We start from the raw sequence: 16060 nt of genomic DNA on the forward strand, positions 1-16060 counted from the left end.
ACGTGTGCTCTTCCGATCTGAAAAAGTGACACTTTTGAAAAAAATATTTTTACTTTCTTTGTGCAATAAAAATTGTTTAAATTAACTTTTTTAAACATGTTTTTAGTTTATTTAGGATGATTGACAATAATTTAAATAAAGAACTTTGATTGAAGTCGATACGTCAAATAGTTTTTTTTCTATTTTGCCTGCCAATTTGTACTCCAGTGGCGAGGCGTTTTAATCACTTATTTGCCATGACGTTATTACTATAAATTTTTTAAATTAAAAATTTTTTTTGTTTATAATATAAGTACCCAGTAAAGTATTCGTACAGTTATGAAAAGATCGACTTTACTTTTCTTTGTTAAAAAAAAATTCGCGAAAATCACCTATTTTTCAGCGTCCTAAACCAGACGCCCCCCTTAAATAAAGATAGTGATATAGATAGATGTTGAATCTGAGAAATTTAAATGTCTTGTGCGATACATTCTTGTCTATTCTTTCAGAATGAGCCCAAATTATTTTACATACGTTAAATATATATATTTTTTGCACAGGTAGCAAGGGGCTTCCTCGACACAAACCCGGCAATCAGGGAAGAAACGATAAGATCAGTCGTACATTTAGCACCAAAGTTAGATTATAATAATCTTAATGTCGAGACTTTAAGATACTTCGCGAAACTTCAGTCTAAAGACGAACAAGGCGGTATTCGCACAAATACCACAGTTTGCCTTGGAAAAATTGCTCAACATCTTCATCCCCAGATAAGGCAGAAGGTAACGTCTTTTTTTTCTTAATTAACACAACATTCTTATTTTTTAAATAGATATCTGCTTCTCCCATATTTCTTTTTTTAGATCCTTCTTATTGATCGAGATAGACTCTTTATGTATATTTTAAACATACTATTTTAGTTCAATATTCAATAAGGAACAATGAAACAATTCATGACTAATAAAATAATATAATTGTGATATATTTGTGAAATATTATTAAATCAATTTAATAAACGTAATTTTTAGGTATTGATTGGCGCATTTATCCGTGGAACTCGCGATTCGTTTCCCCCCGCCAGAATTGCGAGTATACTGGCTCTGGCCGCGACGCAGCAATATTTCCTGCTGCAGGAGGTCGCAAATCGCATTCTACCGGCTCTGTGTCCGCTTACCACGGACGTGGACAAAGGTGTACGAGACAATGCATTCCGGATCATCCGTGGTTTTCTATCGAAACTCGAGACGGTCTCTGAAGATCCTGGTCTTCGCGAGTCAATGGGTGAGCGTTTGCATATAGCACTAGAGTTTCACACACGGCTGTTCTTAGAAAAGGAAACACTGAACTCTTGATGTTACTAAAATGTCTGCAGAGGCGGATGTGAATACTGCGACACCCAGTCTCAGCAATGCTGCGGCGACGTGGGCCGGATGGGCCGTTACGGCAGTCACGGCGAAATTCTACCGCAGCCAGTCAGACACGCCAAAATCGTCAAATGCTCATAGCACATCTAGGATCTTGTTAAACAAACCTGCTTCCTTAGGTTAGTTCATTAATCCTCTTTACTTTCATGCTCATGGAGCACTTTTTCGCTCTGTCTAGTACCATTTGTTTTTACACTTAATAGTGTACATATATTATTTTATACACACATATTATCACGTTTCTTTTAATTACTTTAGAACAAGCCAGCAGCTCCCAGAGCAGCGCTAGCACTACTGCCACGACGAGCAGCGCGACAAGCATGACTTCCCTCGATCCCGATCACGAGCACGATACGCAAAACACTCAAAATACAAATTCCGACTGCGATTGGGATTGTTGGGACGCCGATAATTGGGGGGATATGGAGCAGCAGTCCACTGCTACGCCATCGGTGCCATTGAATCCAGCCAGTAGTATATCACAGTCCGGCCATTCCCCTAAGGCTAATGAACAGTGGACCAGCCTTGAGGAAGAACCGGTTTGTCACTTGGCATTTTATGACATTTTTGTGCGAAGTCAAGGCTCCTCTTGGATATTTTAATACGATCAATTCTAAGTCCACAGCAGAATCCTTCGGTTAATATAAAACTCTTTTATTCTACAAAAATATTTCAAATCTATTAATAGTAATTAAATTAATTGAGATTAAATGAAATAAAGAGGAATGCCAAAAATATAACTATATAATTTTATTATATAAAGTTCAGATAATTAATATTAAATATCGCACAATAGTGAAAATGACGTTGCCCAAACTATTTTCTTGTCAAAAAAAATTGGCTTTGGTTTAGTTCAATATTATTACGAATTTTAATTTTGTGCAAAGTCAAGGTTCTTCTTGGATATCCTATTTAACCTGATGTGTTAATACGACCAAGTCCATAAGTCCACAGCAGAATCCTTTGATTAATCTAAAACTCTTTTAATCTACAAAACTATTTCACTGTATTAATAGGAATTAAATTAATTGATTAAAGGAAATAAAGACGAAAAATATAACTTTATATAATTTAATTATATAAAGTTTAGATAATTAATATTAAATATCGCACAATAGTGAAAATGACGTTGCCCAAATTATTTTTTGTAAAAAAATTGGCCCTGGATTAGTTCAATATTATTGCGAATTTTAAAACGTTCTATATATGTGTACATATGGTTACACTAATGAATAGATAACGAGAATAATTTGACTGTTTAGATAGTCATTTTGATAATCGTTATCAGCAAGAACATTTGTGTATTACAGGAAGAAGAAACAACCCAAGGTGTTCAAGACAAAAATGATTCTTCCGAAGTAGGATGGGAAGATTCGGAGTTTCAGTCTCTCGAAGATGTTCAGCCCATAGAGCAACCAAGTATATACCTGACTTGATTTCTAAGCATAACACACAAATTTCGTTTTATTATTGTTATTGTTGAGAAAAATTTATTTTTCTGTGCCAGGCGTTCCTAGTGGAAACAATAAATACGAAGAAGCGAGGAGGAAGAGGGAAGAGCGCAAATTGGCCAGGCAGAGGCAGATGGAGGCGAAACGAGCGGTGAAATTGCGAGCCAATCCAGCTGCGAAGAAGATTTAAAGTGAATCAAGTAAACGCGCCGTATGTTAATCATTATATTGTACATTAAGCAAATTAAATATTACAAGTAATATTGATGAAAGTATTTTCTGTAAATCTTATCTAATGTAAGAAAGAAGTTCAACCAGAAAACGTTTTCTACAACATTATTTATTAACATTATATGCATGGAAAAATATACATATATGTATATGTTAAGTAAAAGTTAATTATTTTATTTAACAATTAATTTTTTTTTATAACCTATACAGTCTATAATGTAATGCGATATAGTGTATTTTATATGCATATTGTAGGACCCATTTTTCAAAATTAAAAACACGCACCTGCGTGTGCACGTAAATACATTAGTTATGTAACGCTTATGTTAATATGTAAACAAAAAAAGAATATAAAATAATTCATTTTAGTTCAAGTGTTAGTACAATAAATTTTTTTCTCTTACAAACGAAAAAAAGCATTTCTTAAATTATTTTAGCAATGAGATTTTCTGCATAGAGAGAAGAGATAAAATTTAACATTCACGTCCTTGAATTTCCAATTCAAATGTCCTTTAAAGTTTAAATATAACTAAGGGAAGTAACGTTATATTTCCAGTTGTTTTTGCAAGTTTTGTATGTATGCAGTACCATGAATAAGTACTCGTTTGCCATAGTAATAAAACCGGTTACTATAAACGCGACTGCTCGGTGGCGTTGTCACCGTGGAAGCGCATATTGAGATAATTGGCATTGTTAGTTTCCCGCTTGAAGCCTATGTTCTCGTAGAACGGCACCAGACGATCCGCGCAGTCCAAGGATAGTTTGTAACAATGAAAGTAGCGCGCCAACTGCACTACGATCGTTATCACTAATTTCCCCAACGATTTGCCCCTGTAATTTTTGTTGACCACCACGTCCTCCATGCGCCCTCGCTGTAAAGGATATGAGGCATCTGATGAGGTATGCCGTGTTTTCGCTTCTTGAAAAAAAAAAAGCACAGCAGAAGAATTACGTACCAAGCTGCAATTGTGGATAAATTTCTGTTCCAGGACTAGCGTCGCGCAGGCTATCACTTTTCCAGAAATTACATCCTCGATGACGACAACGTAGTAGCCACCGGCGCTTTTCATGCTGTAGAATCTGTCTGAACACAGGACAGAGGATAATCAATTTAGCTTCGTCATTTGCGGAAGCTAATCCCCGATCGTGGTAACTTACTTAAGAATTGCTCCTTGGTGACATTTCCAACGTCTGTCAATTGCGACAGGAGGACTAAGAAGCCTGCAAGATTTCATAAAGAATTGAATTCGCTAGGAGGAGCTGAATATCATGTGCATGTATTTGGAAGAATTTCCAACAAGTGATATTTAATTAAAAAAAAAAAGATCGCAATAAATTATTTTTACTCTCTCTCAGTGACATATGACACCGCTTACCTTTATCATAATCCGTACTTTTCAGCGGTCTGATGAGTAATCCAGCAACGGGCGATATCGGCAATCTGTCCAATATAGTGGGATTGAAGAGATTAATTTCGTCCTCCTCGACTGATTTTTCCTGCGCAATGAAAGCAGAGGAAGCGACACGTTAGAATTTTCTTCTCAATTTTTTCGCCACGTTACACGCACAGCCTTGTATTATTTATATATTTTCGACGGCGGCGGTCTCTCCTTCGTTATCAGCTGTTTTCGCGCAGCGATTTGACAAACGCGGCTAAATCTTTTTCTTTTTCTGAAATATACACGTACGGCTCTTTAATATTTGGGAAACGATAAAACCGGCGGATTGCGTTTATTATTACGCGCGTGGTCGCGGTTCCGCGAGGGAAAAGGGCTAACGTATGGACGGCGTGTACCTGCGTTCTGCTCATGTTCGTCGCACTCTCTCTCTCTCTCTCTTCCGCGGCTCGCACGTCAGTGCCTGTCAGTGCCTGCCAGCCTGCTCCGCGATGTCGCGAACGCCGATCGTGCCTGACGCAACTTGCTCCAGCCTGCTCCAGCCTGCCTGCTCTCGCATGACTGACGTTTCAAAACGCTCGCGGCGCGCGCGGCGGAATCGGCGCGTACTGATTCCCCGCACATGTCGCCGCCACCGGTCGTGGATCGTAACGAAGTGTAGATACACGTTTCTTGCAGAAGGTCCGTCTTATCGACCGATCCGAGATTTTTAATCTCCCCGGCCAGTGTTCGATCGATTTGGTCTGTATTAAAAAATTGCCGATTAACTTGTTAATTTATTATCAATTGATTAATCGGAGCTCGATAATTGAAAGTCGCTTCGGGAGGGAGAAAAGAAATTCCCGTCACAGCTACTTTTCTCTTTCTAATAAGCGCACGTGTGCCTTGAAGCACACACATTCGGAGCTAAGACAGTCTATGTTTTTATGTTTACAGTCGCGACGTCAACAATCAACATGGCCGCGATCCTACGAATACAAAACACGGAGTAAAGTTACTCCTGAGTAAAGATCAGTATTTTCAATAATAATGACTTATCGCAGGTTTGCGCGTGATAGCGTTTGACGTTCGTGAAAGAAAACTCGACGATAATATCATGTGAAGATACTTCTTGGAACGTTCGGGTAGCGTAATCCACCTTTCGACATACACCGCATCGTTCTTAACGTAACACAAGTACGTATAATAATCATGTTACTAAATATAAATATAAAAATAAATAAAATATAAATATAAATAAAATATAAATTAAGGTGAGCATAGATATAACAATGTTACTGCAATTTACGTAGGGCGATACGCAGGTGAACGATGAGCCCCAATAAAAGGAAGATATTCGAGTCGGACACGTCCGATGAGGAGGACAGTTTCAAACATCGACGCAGTTCTCTGAGGGTCAACTTGAGTCGCAGCGATAATCAGACGGATTCCGGGAACGGATCTCTCTGGAGAACGGAGATCGAGAACGACGAGGGAGCTGCGAACGCGGCGCAAGCTGTCGGAAGATCGTCGAGAGGCAGAGGAAATACCGCGGACGAGAGGATCAGTCGCCGATCTGATCCCGGTCACAGGGATCATACGCGAGCCGGAGCAAGCAATACGGATAATAAGCGTGCTGCGAGCAACGACAGTGGGACGTCCGCTCAAGGATCAAAGGTCAAGGAGGGAGTGCAGTTGAAACGCCTCACGATAAATCTGGAGGACATCAGCACCAAGGAGCGTCACCTCGTGACGAGTTGCGAGCGTTTGAAGGACGCGATCCTGTCCAAGACTAAGCAGATATTTGACGGGGAGAACGAGCTCTCCGTGAAGACCTTGAAGGTGTTGCGGGGAAGTAAGGAAAAGCGTCTCGCGAGTGGTACGCGTAATCCAAGGAGAACGGAAAGCGAAACGGTCGTGCTGGACGCGACTGATCGCCCGGCAGAAGGAGGGGAACAGCCCTGCGCTGCAGGAGCTGCGAGCGATCGCCGCGGCGCAGATTCCAATATCGTCGCCACACCGATGAGCAACGACAGACGGGGAAGCCTGGAGAGAACCGTGGATAAGTCTAGATTGACTCAGAGACGACTTGTGTTCGTTGAGCGGGACAAGCAGGTGCAGGATGGACAAACGAGATGCAGAATTATCGAGGATGTTGCTCTGAGGAGAAACTCTCCGCCTCCGAAACAAGCGGACGAAACCAGCAGTCCTATATTGAGCGGCAGTAACAGAAGACTCAGCTTGTTTGGAGGACGAGGCAGGTTGCGTTCGCAGAATCAGTACCTTGACAACGCGTGCTCGACCGTGCACTCCGTTCGGACCACGAGCATAGGAATGCCCGTCGTTTGCTCCACCTTCATTGACGATAACGCAACGACGGGTGAGAGAGGAACCGACTGCAATGACGCGAGCGCATCTCGTGCCACGCATACGACGACCAGAGTGATATCTATGGAGATGACGGAGGTCCAGGGCGGTGTTCGTGAGAGACACGTGTCTGTACGAAGTAGAATGTCAGACGCGAGTAACAGCACGGAAGGGGAATCGCACGAGGAAGGAAGTATGGAGCGAAACAAAGACGCAGTCTCGCCGAGACAAGAAAACATTGAATATCCTGTGAGCGGAGCTATCTCGAATGAGATACCGCAGGTGCGCGACGGTAGAATTAAAGGCCAAAATAAAAAATCCTGTACGATAGCTCTATCTGATAGCGATAACACGATGCGATCATCTTTAAAAGTAAATACCTCGTTGGACGAACTGATTGAAACCAGCAGAGCGGGGAACGTTCGGAAACCAAGCGATTATCGAGCGAACGATGCCAATCAAGATTTCGCAACGGCGATTAATGGGAAAAAATCAATCGATTTGAACGATCAACGCGAAAGTACGAATACCGCTCGAACTTCGTTGCAAATGAACACGTCGGTAGATTCAATGCGCGAAACGTGGCGAGGAAGAAGCGATGAGGACGATAAAGAACGAAGTCGTTCGAGTATGAAAGATTCATCAACAACAGGAAATAAAGAAACGAGGAATGAAGACCTAGACTCTTTAGAAAACATTAGTTTGATTGAGAGATTAAGAAATATTTCTGTGAGAAATCCGGTTTCTCATAATGATAAATCAAGATTCTCTAAAATGAGGGATGAGGACAAAAGACGCTCGAGTAACAGCGGAGATAGCTACAGTTACGTCGAGGGAACGCCCTATCCGATAAGCCGCTTGGTTCTGTTCAGATCGCAATTAAAACATAAAACGAAGCATTTGGATGACGCAGCAACCTGCAGCAGCGGCTTAAATTCGATGGGCAATGAGGAGAGCAATGATAAAACTAAATCAGCTGCTTCGTAAGTATATATTATTATATACTTTGAACCATTTATTACTATATAATATTACATATTACTTGTATAGTTTTAATCGAGAAATTAATGCTGTTGTAAGTTAACTTACACGATAAGTAACTTAATAAGTATAATTTACTATTGTGTGTTATTTTTTTATGTTATTAGGCACTCGAAAATTTTAAATGAACGGCATACGTCGTCGACCGAGACACAAAAAACAATGGAAGCTAGCACAGTTACTGTGGAAGATACGCCCAACTCTAATCCTTTTGTTACTCAAAATCAATTGACGGTCATAAAGGGTACGCCCGATGGAACGAGGTGCGAAACGGACGAAAAGAATACGGATGTACAAAACACGGAGTGCGCTCCAGTGAGAAAAGGCAGAAGAAGATTATTGCCACTTCACGAAACTTCGCAATTGTGCTCGCTTACCCCGGTGGAGGAGAGGAGATGTACGCCCGAGGAACCGACGTCTGCAAAACAAAACGAAAGGCCGAAGAAAAGGCCTCCGAAAAGGAAGACAGTCAAGAATTCCAAGCGTAATACAAATGATATCAAACACGATACCGCGAGCAAGCCAACGTTGTCGGACAGTGATTGCGATATGCTTGAAAATAGGAAACAAGAGGTCAAGAAAACGCGAAGGCCGAAAAAAGTTATTAGCAAGAAGATCCTCGTGAAGAAGTTTGCCGATGAAAATGTGTTGAATTTATTACAAGAGAATAGACAGGATAAAAGAGATCATTTAACGGAAGACAGAGATTCCTTAGACGATTTTGTAAAGTGTCGCACAATATTGTCGACGCAACGGAACAAGCACAAGTCTCAAAAGATCGTCATCGTAACGACCGGTCTATCAAAAGGGTAAATAATAATCGCAACTTATCTCTCAAAGCATTTTTATAATCCTCGTTTTCGAATCGAAATCATTTTTTTATATTATTTCACTTGAAATTATAATAATCGTAACTAATCTCAAAGCATTTTTATAATTCTCGTTTTCGAATCGAAGTAATTTTTTTATGTTACTTCACGTGAAATCTTAATAATCGCAACTTATCTCAAAGCATTTTTATAATCCTCGTTTTCGAATCGAAATAATTTTTTTATGTTATTTCACATGAAATTATAATAATCGTAACTAATCTCAAAGCATTTTTATAATTCTCGTTTTTAAATCGAAGTAATTTTTTTATGTTACTTCACGTGAAATCTTAATAATCGCACCTTATCTCAAAGTATTTTTATAATCCTCGTTTTCGAATCGAAGTAATTTTTTTATGTTACTTCACGTGAAATAATAATCGCACCTTATCTCAAAGTATTTTTATAATCCTCGTTTTCGAATCGAAGTAATTTTTTTATGTTATTTCACGTGAAATCATAATAATCGTAAATTATCTCAAAGCATTTTTATAATCCTCGTTTTCGAATCGAAGTAATTTTTTATGTTACTTCACGTGAAATCTTAATAATCGCACCTTATCTCAAAGTATTTTTATAATCCTCGTTTTCGAATTGAAGTAATTTTTTATGTTATTTCACGTGAAATCATAATAATCGTAACTTATCTCAAAGCATTTATATAATCCTCGTTTTCGAATTGAAGTAATTTTTTTATATTATTTCACGTGAAATTATAATAGCTAATTATACATTTTACAGGGACAAAAGTTTGGTGAACAGTATCGTCAAATCTCTTGGCGCGGCCGAGGTGGAGATGAACGTGTCAAGACGGACGACTCACGTTGTGAGTACGGGCGTGCGTACGGTGAATCTTCTCCGTGGCATAATAAGGGGCTGTTGGCTGGTTACTTTGGAGTGGGTTCTGAAGTCCTTGGAAAACAACGCGTGGTTAAATCCAGAGACGTTCGAGATGAAGCATTTCTCTAAAGCTGTGCAGGTAAGACTAAACGTATATTATATGCGATGATGATGAATGTCATCGTAACGACTGGTCTACCAAAAGGACGGTAATAATAATCTTTATTAACTTAAAACATTTTTATGATCCTCGTTTTCAAATCGAAGTAATTTTTTTGTGTTATTTCACGTGAAATTATAGCTTTCTCTCTAAATTTTCTGGAGTAAATCTCACTCCAAAAGATTGAAAATACTGCCACTCTGCCACTTGAGTGAAACGTCACTCCAAAAAATTTAGAGAGTTATACACTTTGCGTACAGGGATAAAAGAATGCGATGTTAAATCTGTGCACTCGCGTGTCATGCAACATTTTCTTGTGTTTCGACAGGAAAATCGGAAGGACCGGCAGTTATTTGGACTCTCGTACACCCCAGAATTGTTCAGCGCGTGTGGATTCATACACATTGAGCACAAAACCACAATGCCGTGCGACACGCTTAAGGAACTTATAAAGACGGCAGGCGGACACATTACCGAGAATATTAAGCTCGCTAAAATTATTATTGGCGCAAATGGCCTAAAGGAAACCTGGGTTGTAGATTCTATTACAACAGGCGAATTACAGCTGACAAAGTTTTATCAACGGAATTGAAGTAGACGGGCGGAAAGATATTTGTCTAAATATATATATATTATATAATTTTAAGATTTATATGATTATTATAGTACGAAAAAGATATTTGTTTACAAAATAATATATTTTTGTCAAACAGTTTATAGAGATCATGTAAAAAATATTTGTATACTTTTATAATGCTTAGTATTATTCATGTATATCATTGACAAAACAAATCGAGTTATCACATTGTTATAGTTTATTTGTAGCTATGTGTGAAGAATATTTAATTTAATTTACAAAACAATTGTGTATAAAGCGATATTTCACATTAATTACTAATCAGAGTAAGCTACAATATTAAATATTTTTTCTGAATACATAATATTTACTTATTGTGTTATAATATTTAATATTGTGTCATCACAAATTATACGTTATACATGTATATGTACATTACAATCGTACTTTATATACGAATATAAGAAACATAATTAGTAAGAAAAATATAAATCCGTAAATGCAGTAATGCTCTAAACTTCATTTATATCTATCATCTCCCTAATAAATCTTATTTAATTATTATAACTGCAGCTGTAAATGTAAACAATGAAAAGTATATATACGTACTTAATTCACCCGAGCTAGAATACACACATAATATTCCGTTTTATCTTATCAACTCACAAGTACTCAACTCTGCCATTTTTTTTACATTTAAAGAGGTAAAAATTATTCGATAAAGCGATAAGTTATATGTCGACTCAATTAGACCTCTCTCTCTGTATATTTCCTGACGTGAACGCACACGTGGGGACGTGGGCGCGTGTGCTTTGTGTGCGTGGCCAGTCGAAATGACGTTTCACCACTACTATACGTACAATACGTATATACATATACATACATGTGTGCGCCGAGGAGGAACGGCGAGGTTGGGTTACGTTACGCGGAACACTTTCGTGTGTGACTGAAGCAGCAGACACGGCGTGCGATGTGTCAAATTGGCACGCGTTTGCTAACATGCACCTTCGCATCCGTTTAACGGCGCACTGATTCACGCGTCCCGGCCGACGACCATGGATTACACCTACGAAAAGTGAGTGGCGAGAGAGAGTGGCGCGCGGCCGCCGTGATAATTGCGCGTTTCCCCCCTTTTTTTTGTTCTTTTCCTTCTCCTTGTTCGCGATCACGCACGATCGGAGTCGGCCCGCTCGCGCGCTTATCGCGTTTATCTTTTCGCATTGTTTGCACAAGTCCGCGACTTGTTTTTCGGCCGACGAGAGCGCAGCGTGAAATGTAACGATGCACCAGGCACTTGGCCGCACCCGCGAGTAAAAGAGAATTATGGAGAGGTACGTTGCGTACCTTTTTTTGTTTATCTTTTTTTCTCGCGATTGTAAAATCCCTTCGATAGATCTTAACGTATAACGTGCTCGCACTGTACATATATTATTATGTACATTGTCACTTGTCATAAGCGCGCGATTTGTGCGAACGCACCATTCTCGAGTACGTCGCGGTAGCGTGTCATTGTCGCAAATTATCGCACCTTTGTCTGTACATTGTAAGACCTCGTGTCAAATTATATACACGTGTTGCAGCATTGCAGCTCTGAGCGACGGCCCTTCCCCAGACACATGCATTCCATTCCCCAAAAACAACAGAACGATAATCACAGATGTGTACGCAGGAATACCCGAGAACCTGTTGTTAAATGTAATAGGATTTTTGGTAAGTACTTTAGTCTAATTCTTTTCACCTTCTGTTATTGTATACATATCGTAAGGAAGATAAGACAGCAATGCAAGCTATTGCGTACGTCAAGTTAAATGACTCCAATGACCAATATGTGACGCGTTATTGCCCCTGACAGCTTTTAGTCACCCTATTTGGCCTGCTACGTAAGAAGGCGTGGAACTATGGACGTCTCGCACTGTTACACAAATCCGATAACAGATGGATGGAGCTGTTCTACGGTGTTAACGAGGACAGAGACACCGATCCCTTGTGCCTCGAAGCCTCCGTCAATTCTCAGCTCTCTCAGTTGGACAGAGGATTCTTCTCGTGGATCGTTACCGCTTTTAAGATTACGTTAGTAGTTTCTGTGCCTGGAGCTATTATCTATTATTTGTGTTTCGCCTCCACAGTCCAATATGCAATGTACACATTTTCTCACACGCATAATCTTGCAATTGCAGGGACGATGAATTATTACAACGTGCAGGGCCTGATAGTTTGTTATACATTATGTTCGAACGTTGCTTAATCATATTGACCGTCATGATGCTTGTTGTATCGCTGTGCATAGCCCTGCCAATAAATTTTCACGGGAGCATGCAACCGGGTGACAGCGCGACATTCAGCCACACGACGTTATCGAATCTGGAGCCCACGTCCTATGGGCTTTGGGTGTACACAGTACTACTCTTATCTTATCTGCCGGTCGGTGGATTTGTTATGAGACATCGTTTGAAGCAGGTAAAATAGCTGAATTAATCTCTTGCATATATGATAATGGATACTTTATTTTCATTTTTTTTTTTCGTACACAAAGATATTAATGTTTTATCACCTTAATGTATAATATTACAAGTGGGGACTTTGTGTGTACAGGTGCGAGATACTAGGCCTACGGGAGAATTTGTAGCAAGAACATTATTGATTACAGATATACCAAAACATCAATGTACCGTTGAGAAACTTAGCGAATATTTTAGGTATGTAGGAAAGAACGTTCTCCGATCGCGAACTCTCCCTCGGCAAATGATATTTGTTTGCTGATAGTAAAAGAAATTTATATAAAAGTTTTCGTCGATCTGTCTTTTGATCTTGCATGTATTTTTTTTTTTATGTTAACAATCTTTTCACAGAGAAGCGTTTCCCGCTGTAACAGTGGAGGATATTACACTGGCTCACGATATAAAACATCTTTCGAAGCTGGACGTAGAAAGAGATTGTGCGGAACAGGCGCGTTTATACTGCGAGAGTTATGCCAAGAAGAGGGAACCTTTGAAAATGTATCCTTATCCGTGCGGTCAAGTTCTTGGCCATTGTTGCAATAAGGTAATAAACGTATCAACAAAATGAAATGTAAATAATGTGAACAAAAATCAAATTTTTTTTTTTTGTATACTTTATGCGCGCAAGTTATAATTTTTCAATTCGAGTCATTGCATTTGCAGCAAGTGGATGCTCAAGAATTCTATACCAACGAGGAAATACGACTCACAGCACTAGTTGAGGAGGAAAAGAACGTGGCGCTCAGTAAATCTCTCGGGGTTGCCTTTGTAACTCTAGGTAATAATGTCACATAATGTCACCCTGACGTTTCCTTCTCTCCTACGTTTAAATTTAACGAGAAAATTCACAATGGATAATTAATTAGGGACACCCGGTGCAGCTAAAACTATGCGCAAACAGCTGAGGTCCTCGCCGAGTGTAAAGTGGACCGTGGATTATGCACCGATGCCGTCAGATATATTTTGGGAAAATCTAAGCGTCCCCAGGCCGTGTTGGTATCTAAATGCTGTATTAATAAATTGCGCTTTGGGACTTATATTGTTTTTCCTTACTACACCGGCTGTAAGTCAATTTCTTTCAGCAAGAGCACATTACAATGAAAACTATATAAATAGAGAGAAAGACGCACTCTTAAACACGTATATAGCAAAGAAACTGACACTTATGGCATATTGATATAATAGATAACGTTTTAATCCTCTATTGATTCTCTTTTCGTCTTGTTTAGATATTTATTTGAAAATTTAGAAAAAAAAAATATATATACCTATTGTGTAAAAATGTATATAATTTATTTATTTTTAAAATTTCAGGTCATAGTGACAGCTGTCAACAAATTACCACTCACTGGAGAGATTAAGAACCTTAGTTCAGTAGTTTCATCTTTCCTGCCTACCGTATTGTTAGTCAGCGTGGCTGCTCTGATGCCTGCCCTGGTCGGCAGATGCGAATCGCTTGTGAGACACTGGACAAGGAGCAGCTTAAATCGCGTTGTTATGAGAAAAACGTTACTTCTGTTGCTGCTGATGGTGCTTATATTACCCAGTCTGGGATTGACCAGTGCAGCAGCATTCCTAGATTGGACCGTGAATGACCGAAACAACACGGCGAAATGGGAGTGTGTATTTTTGCCAGATCAGGTGAGTTTTCTAGCGGTAAAAAAAATATCGCATTTATTCCAGATTAATTTAATAAAAATACACGCTCTCGTCTTATTATTCCAATATCCGCACAGATTCGTTATAGGATAATGTAAAATTTGCAGGGCGCCCTTTTTGTAAATTACGTCATAACCGCGGCCTTGCTCGGGAGCGGATTAGAATTGGTCAGATTCCCGGAACTCGCGCTGTACACTTTCAGACTCTGCATAGCTCGCAGTCGGGCGGAAAGGATACACGTGAGGAAAGCGGTGCTGTGGGAGTTCCCACTGGGAGCTCATTACGCGTGGTTGTTGCTAGTTTTTACTATGACAACCGTCTACAGTCTGGCGTGTCCCTTGATCACGCCCTTCGGTCTACTGTATCTTGTGGTCAAGCATCTGGTACGGTAACTTTCGCAGTAGCTTGCAATTACGTCGATGGCAATATACGTCTTTTAATGAAAATGTGTGTTACCTTGATTAGGTGGACAGGCATAACTTGTGCTTCGCTTACGGACCGAGTATTGGCGGTGGTCAATTGGCCGGAGCGGCAGTTGGTGCTGCAGGAGCTGCGCCAGTTTTAGCGCAAGCTGCTCTCTTAGCCTTAGGTCTGGTAAGAATTGGTCTATCTCCATTAGCCGCGGTGCAGCTCACTGGTCTCTGCGCGAGTATCCTGGGCTTGGTGACCGGCGCTACATTGCCATCGAAACCCAAGGTATCGTAGTCTCAGCTTAATGACAGGCCACTGTTGAAGATTTTGCACAAAGTCTAGTACTAGATAAATTGTATTGACTAATCTGTACTACAGCTTTCCTGAATTCTCATTTTTTTAATAATATATATTCCGTGTTGTAAAAGTAATCGAATGCTAAAATCATTCGGCGAAGATAATGGGTTTTTTTTTTTATAAAGCCAAGAACGATAAAAATTCCAGCAGGGTTTCTCCTTCTTCTAGAAGCGTACGGACTTTAGAATAATTAATTCTTAATCGTTTTCATTAGACTCCAGTACCAAAAAGGGACCTCTCAACGGGTCAAAATTTCGTGGCACCAGTATTGCGAAAGACTCAGATATCCGTAGAAGAAACTATTTCGACCGCTTCGAATTCAGAAATTAATTTACCAAGTCCGACAAGTACCACTTCCTCTGTACAAGAAAGTCCAAAGCTTTACCAAAACTACGGCGGCGAACAAAGAGTTTAATAAATCCGTATTTGTATTTGTATATTCGATATATGTGTAAGAATGCAGAGTGCTTCGTAACTTGTTTAAGAAGCTACCCCATTTAGAAATGTATTGTAATTATTGATATTAACGAACGCTGATGCAATTTAGGGAAACTACAGCACAAATAATGTATATTCTTGAAACATTTTACATCACGTTAAATTAGCGCAATTATAACTTATAAGAAAAAAACCTGCAAAATACTTGCTTTAACATCACTCTGTCTACTTATATTTATAATTGTATTTATAAATTTTTCATTACCGCATAATGCTTAACTTGTGATAAATATAAAAATGAGATACATTTAATGTAATTAATTTAACATAATTTTCGTTTACTTACATAATAATTAAATATTAAGAATTATATAGAAAGCCT

At 39.3% G+C, this 16060-nt stretch overlaps 4 protein-coding genes across 11 annotated transcripts in view; 3 read left to right on the forward strand and 1 right to left on the reverse strand.

The window, feature by feature from the left end:
- LOC105462397 (N-terminal kinase-like protein) overlaps positions 1 to 3453 on the forward strand; it is a 16467-nt gene extending 13014 nt beyond the window's left edge. For all 6 annotated transcript variants that reach the window (XM_011708950.1, XM_011708944.1, XM_011708945.1 and 3 more), the window contains exons 8-13: positions 540 to 761; positions 1008 to 1260; positions 1352 to 1522; positions 1662 to 1942; positions 2714 to 2822; positions 2911 to 3453. In XM_011708950.1, the coding sequence (XP_011707252.1) occupies positions 540 to 761; positions 1008 to 1260; positions 1352 to 1522; positions 1662 to 1942; positions 2714 to 2822; positions 2911 to 3044 (1170 nt within the window). In that variant the 3' untranslated portion in view covers positions 3045 to 3453. The remainder of the gene's footprint in view (positions 1 to 539; positions 762 to 1007; positions 1261 to 1351; positions 1523 to 1661; positions 1943 to 2713; positions 2823 to 2910) is intronic.
- On the reverse strand, positions 3347 to 5053 carry LOC105462396 (probable glucosamine 6-phosphate N-acetyltransferase). The gene is made up of 5 exons (XM_011708943.1): positions 4881 to 5053; positions 4462 to 4582; positions 4244 to 4306; positions 4042 to 4169; positions 3347 to 3957 (listed from the first exon to the last, which is right to left on the reverse strand). The coding sequence occupies exons 1-5, from the start codon at positions 4893 to 4895 to the stop codon at positions 3715 to 3717; spliced, it is 570 nt and encodes a 189-aa protein (XP_011707245.1). The 5' UTR covers positions 4896 to 5053; the 3' UTR covers positions 3347 to 3714.
- Positions 5054 to 5202: 149 nt separating this feature from the next.
- Positions 5203 to 10824, forward strand: LOC105462406 (microcephalin). 2 transcript variants are annotated; one of them, XM_011708960.1, is made up of 6 exons: positions 5203 to 5223; positions 5419 to 5658; positions 5775 to 7811; positions 7977 to 8678; positions 9480 to 9717; positions 10067 to 10824. In XM_011708960.1, the coding sequence occupies exons 3-6, from the start codon at positions 5794 to 5796 to the stop codon at positions 10328 to 10330; spliced, it is 3222 nt and encodes a 1073-aa protein (XP_011707262.1). In that variant the 5' UTR covers positions 5203 to 5223; positions 5419 to 5658; positions 5775 to 5793; the 3' UTR covers positions 10331 to 10824. The 2 variants fall into 2 exon arrangements, with proteins under 2 accessions (XP_011707262.1, XP_011707264.1); XM_011708962.1 differs by having other exon boundaries at positions 5787 to 7811.
- A 278-nt stretch (positions 10825 to 11102) lies between these two features.
- LOC105462407 (CSC1-like protein 2) lies at positions 11103 to 15871 on the forward strand. Of its 2 annotated transcripts, none has more exons than XM_011708963.1 (12): positions 11103 to 11390; positions 11896 to 12025; positions 12168 to 12385; positions 12493 to 12772; positions 12908 to 13011; positions 13165 to 13357; positions 13477 to 13591; positions 13680 to 13876; positions 14128 to 14454; positions 14580 to 14855; positions 14938 to 15168; positions 15455 to 15871. In XM_011708963.1, exons 1-12 carry the CDS (start codon positions 11371 to 11373, stop codon positions 15653 to 15655), a joined length of 2292 nt encoding a protein of 763 aa, XP_011707265.1. In that variant the 5' UTR covers positions 11103 to 11370; the 3' UTR covers positions 15656 to 15871. The 2 variants fall into 2 exon arrangements, with proteins under 2 accessions (XP_011707265.1, XP_011707266.1); XM_011708964.1 differs by lacking the exon at positions 11103 to 11390 and adding an exon at positions 11419 to 11646.
- Positions 15872 to 16060: the final 189 nt, after the last annotated feature.

This window comes from Wasmannia auropunctata, unplaced genomic scaffold (genome assembly GCF_000956235.1).
Source record: "Wasmannia auropunctata unplaced genomic scaffold, wasmannia.A_1.0 LD336099.1, whole genome shotgun sequence".
Lineage (NCBI taxonomy): Eukaryota > Metazoa > Arthropoda > Insecta > Hymenoptera > Formicidae > Wasmannia > Wasmannia auropunctata.

Coding starts and splice junctions, on each gene's coding strand:
- LOC105462406 (XM_011708960.1), top strand. CDS start 5,794: ATGAGCCCCAATAAAAGGAAGATATTCGAGTCGGACACGTCCGATGAG. Junction 7,812..7,976: donor AAAACTAAATCAGCTGCTTC/GTAAGTATATAT, acceptor TTATGTTATTAG/GCACTCGAAAATTTTAAATG. Junction 9,718..10,066: donor ATTTCTCTAAAGCTGTGCAG/GTAAGACTAAAC, acceptor GTGTTTCGACAG/GAAAATCGGAAGGACCGGCA.
- LOC105462396 (XM_011708943.1), bottom strand. Junction 4,307..4,461: donor AAGTACGGATTATGATAAAG/GTAAGCGGTGTC, acceptor GAAATCTTGCAG/GCTTCTTAGTCCTCCTGTCG. Junction 4,170..4,243: donor CACCAAGGAGCAATTCTTAA/GTAAGTTACCAC, acceptor TCCTGTGTTCAG/ACAGATTCTACAGCATGAAA.
- LOC105462407 (XM_011708963.1), top strand. CDS start 11,371: ATGGATTACACCTACGAAAA. Junction 13,358..13,476: donor TTGGCCATTGTTGCAATAAG/GTAATAAACGTA, acceptor TTGCATTTGCAG/CAAGTGGATGCTCAAGAATT. Junction 14,856..14,937: donor ATCTTGTGGTCAAGCATCTG/GTACGGTAACTT, acceptor TACCTTGATTAG/GTGGACAGGCATAACTTGTG.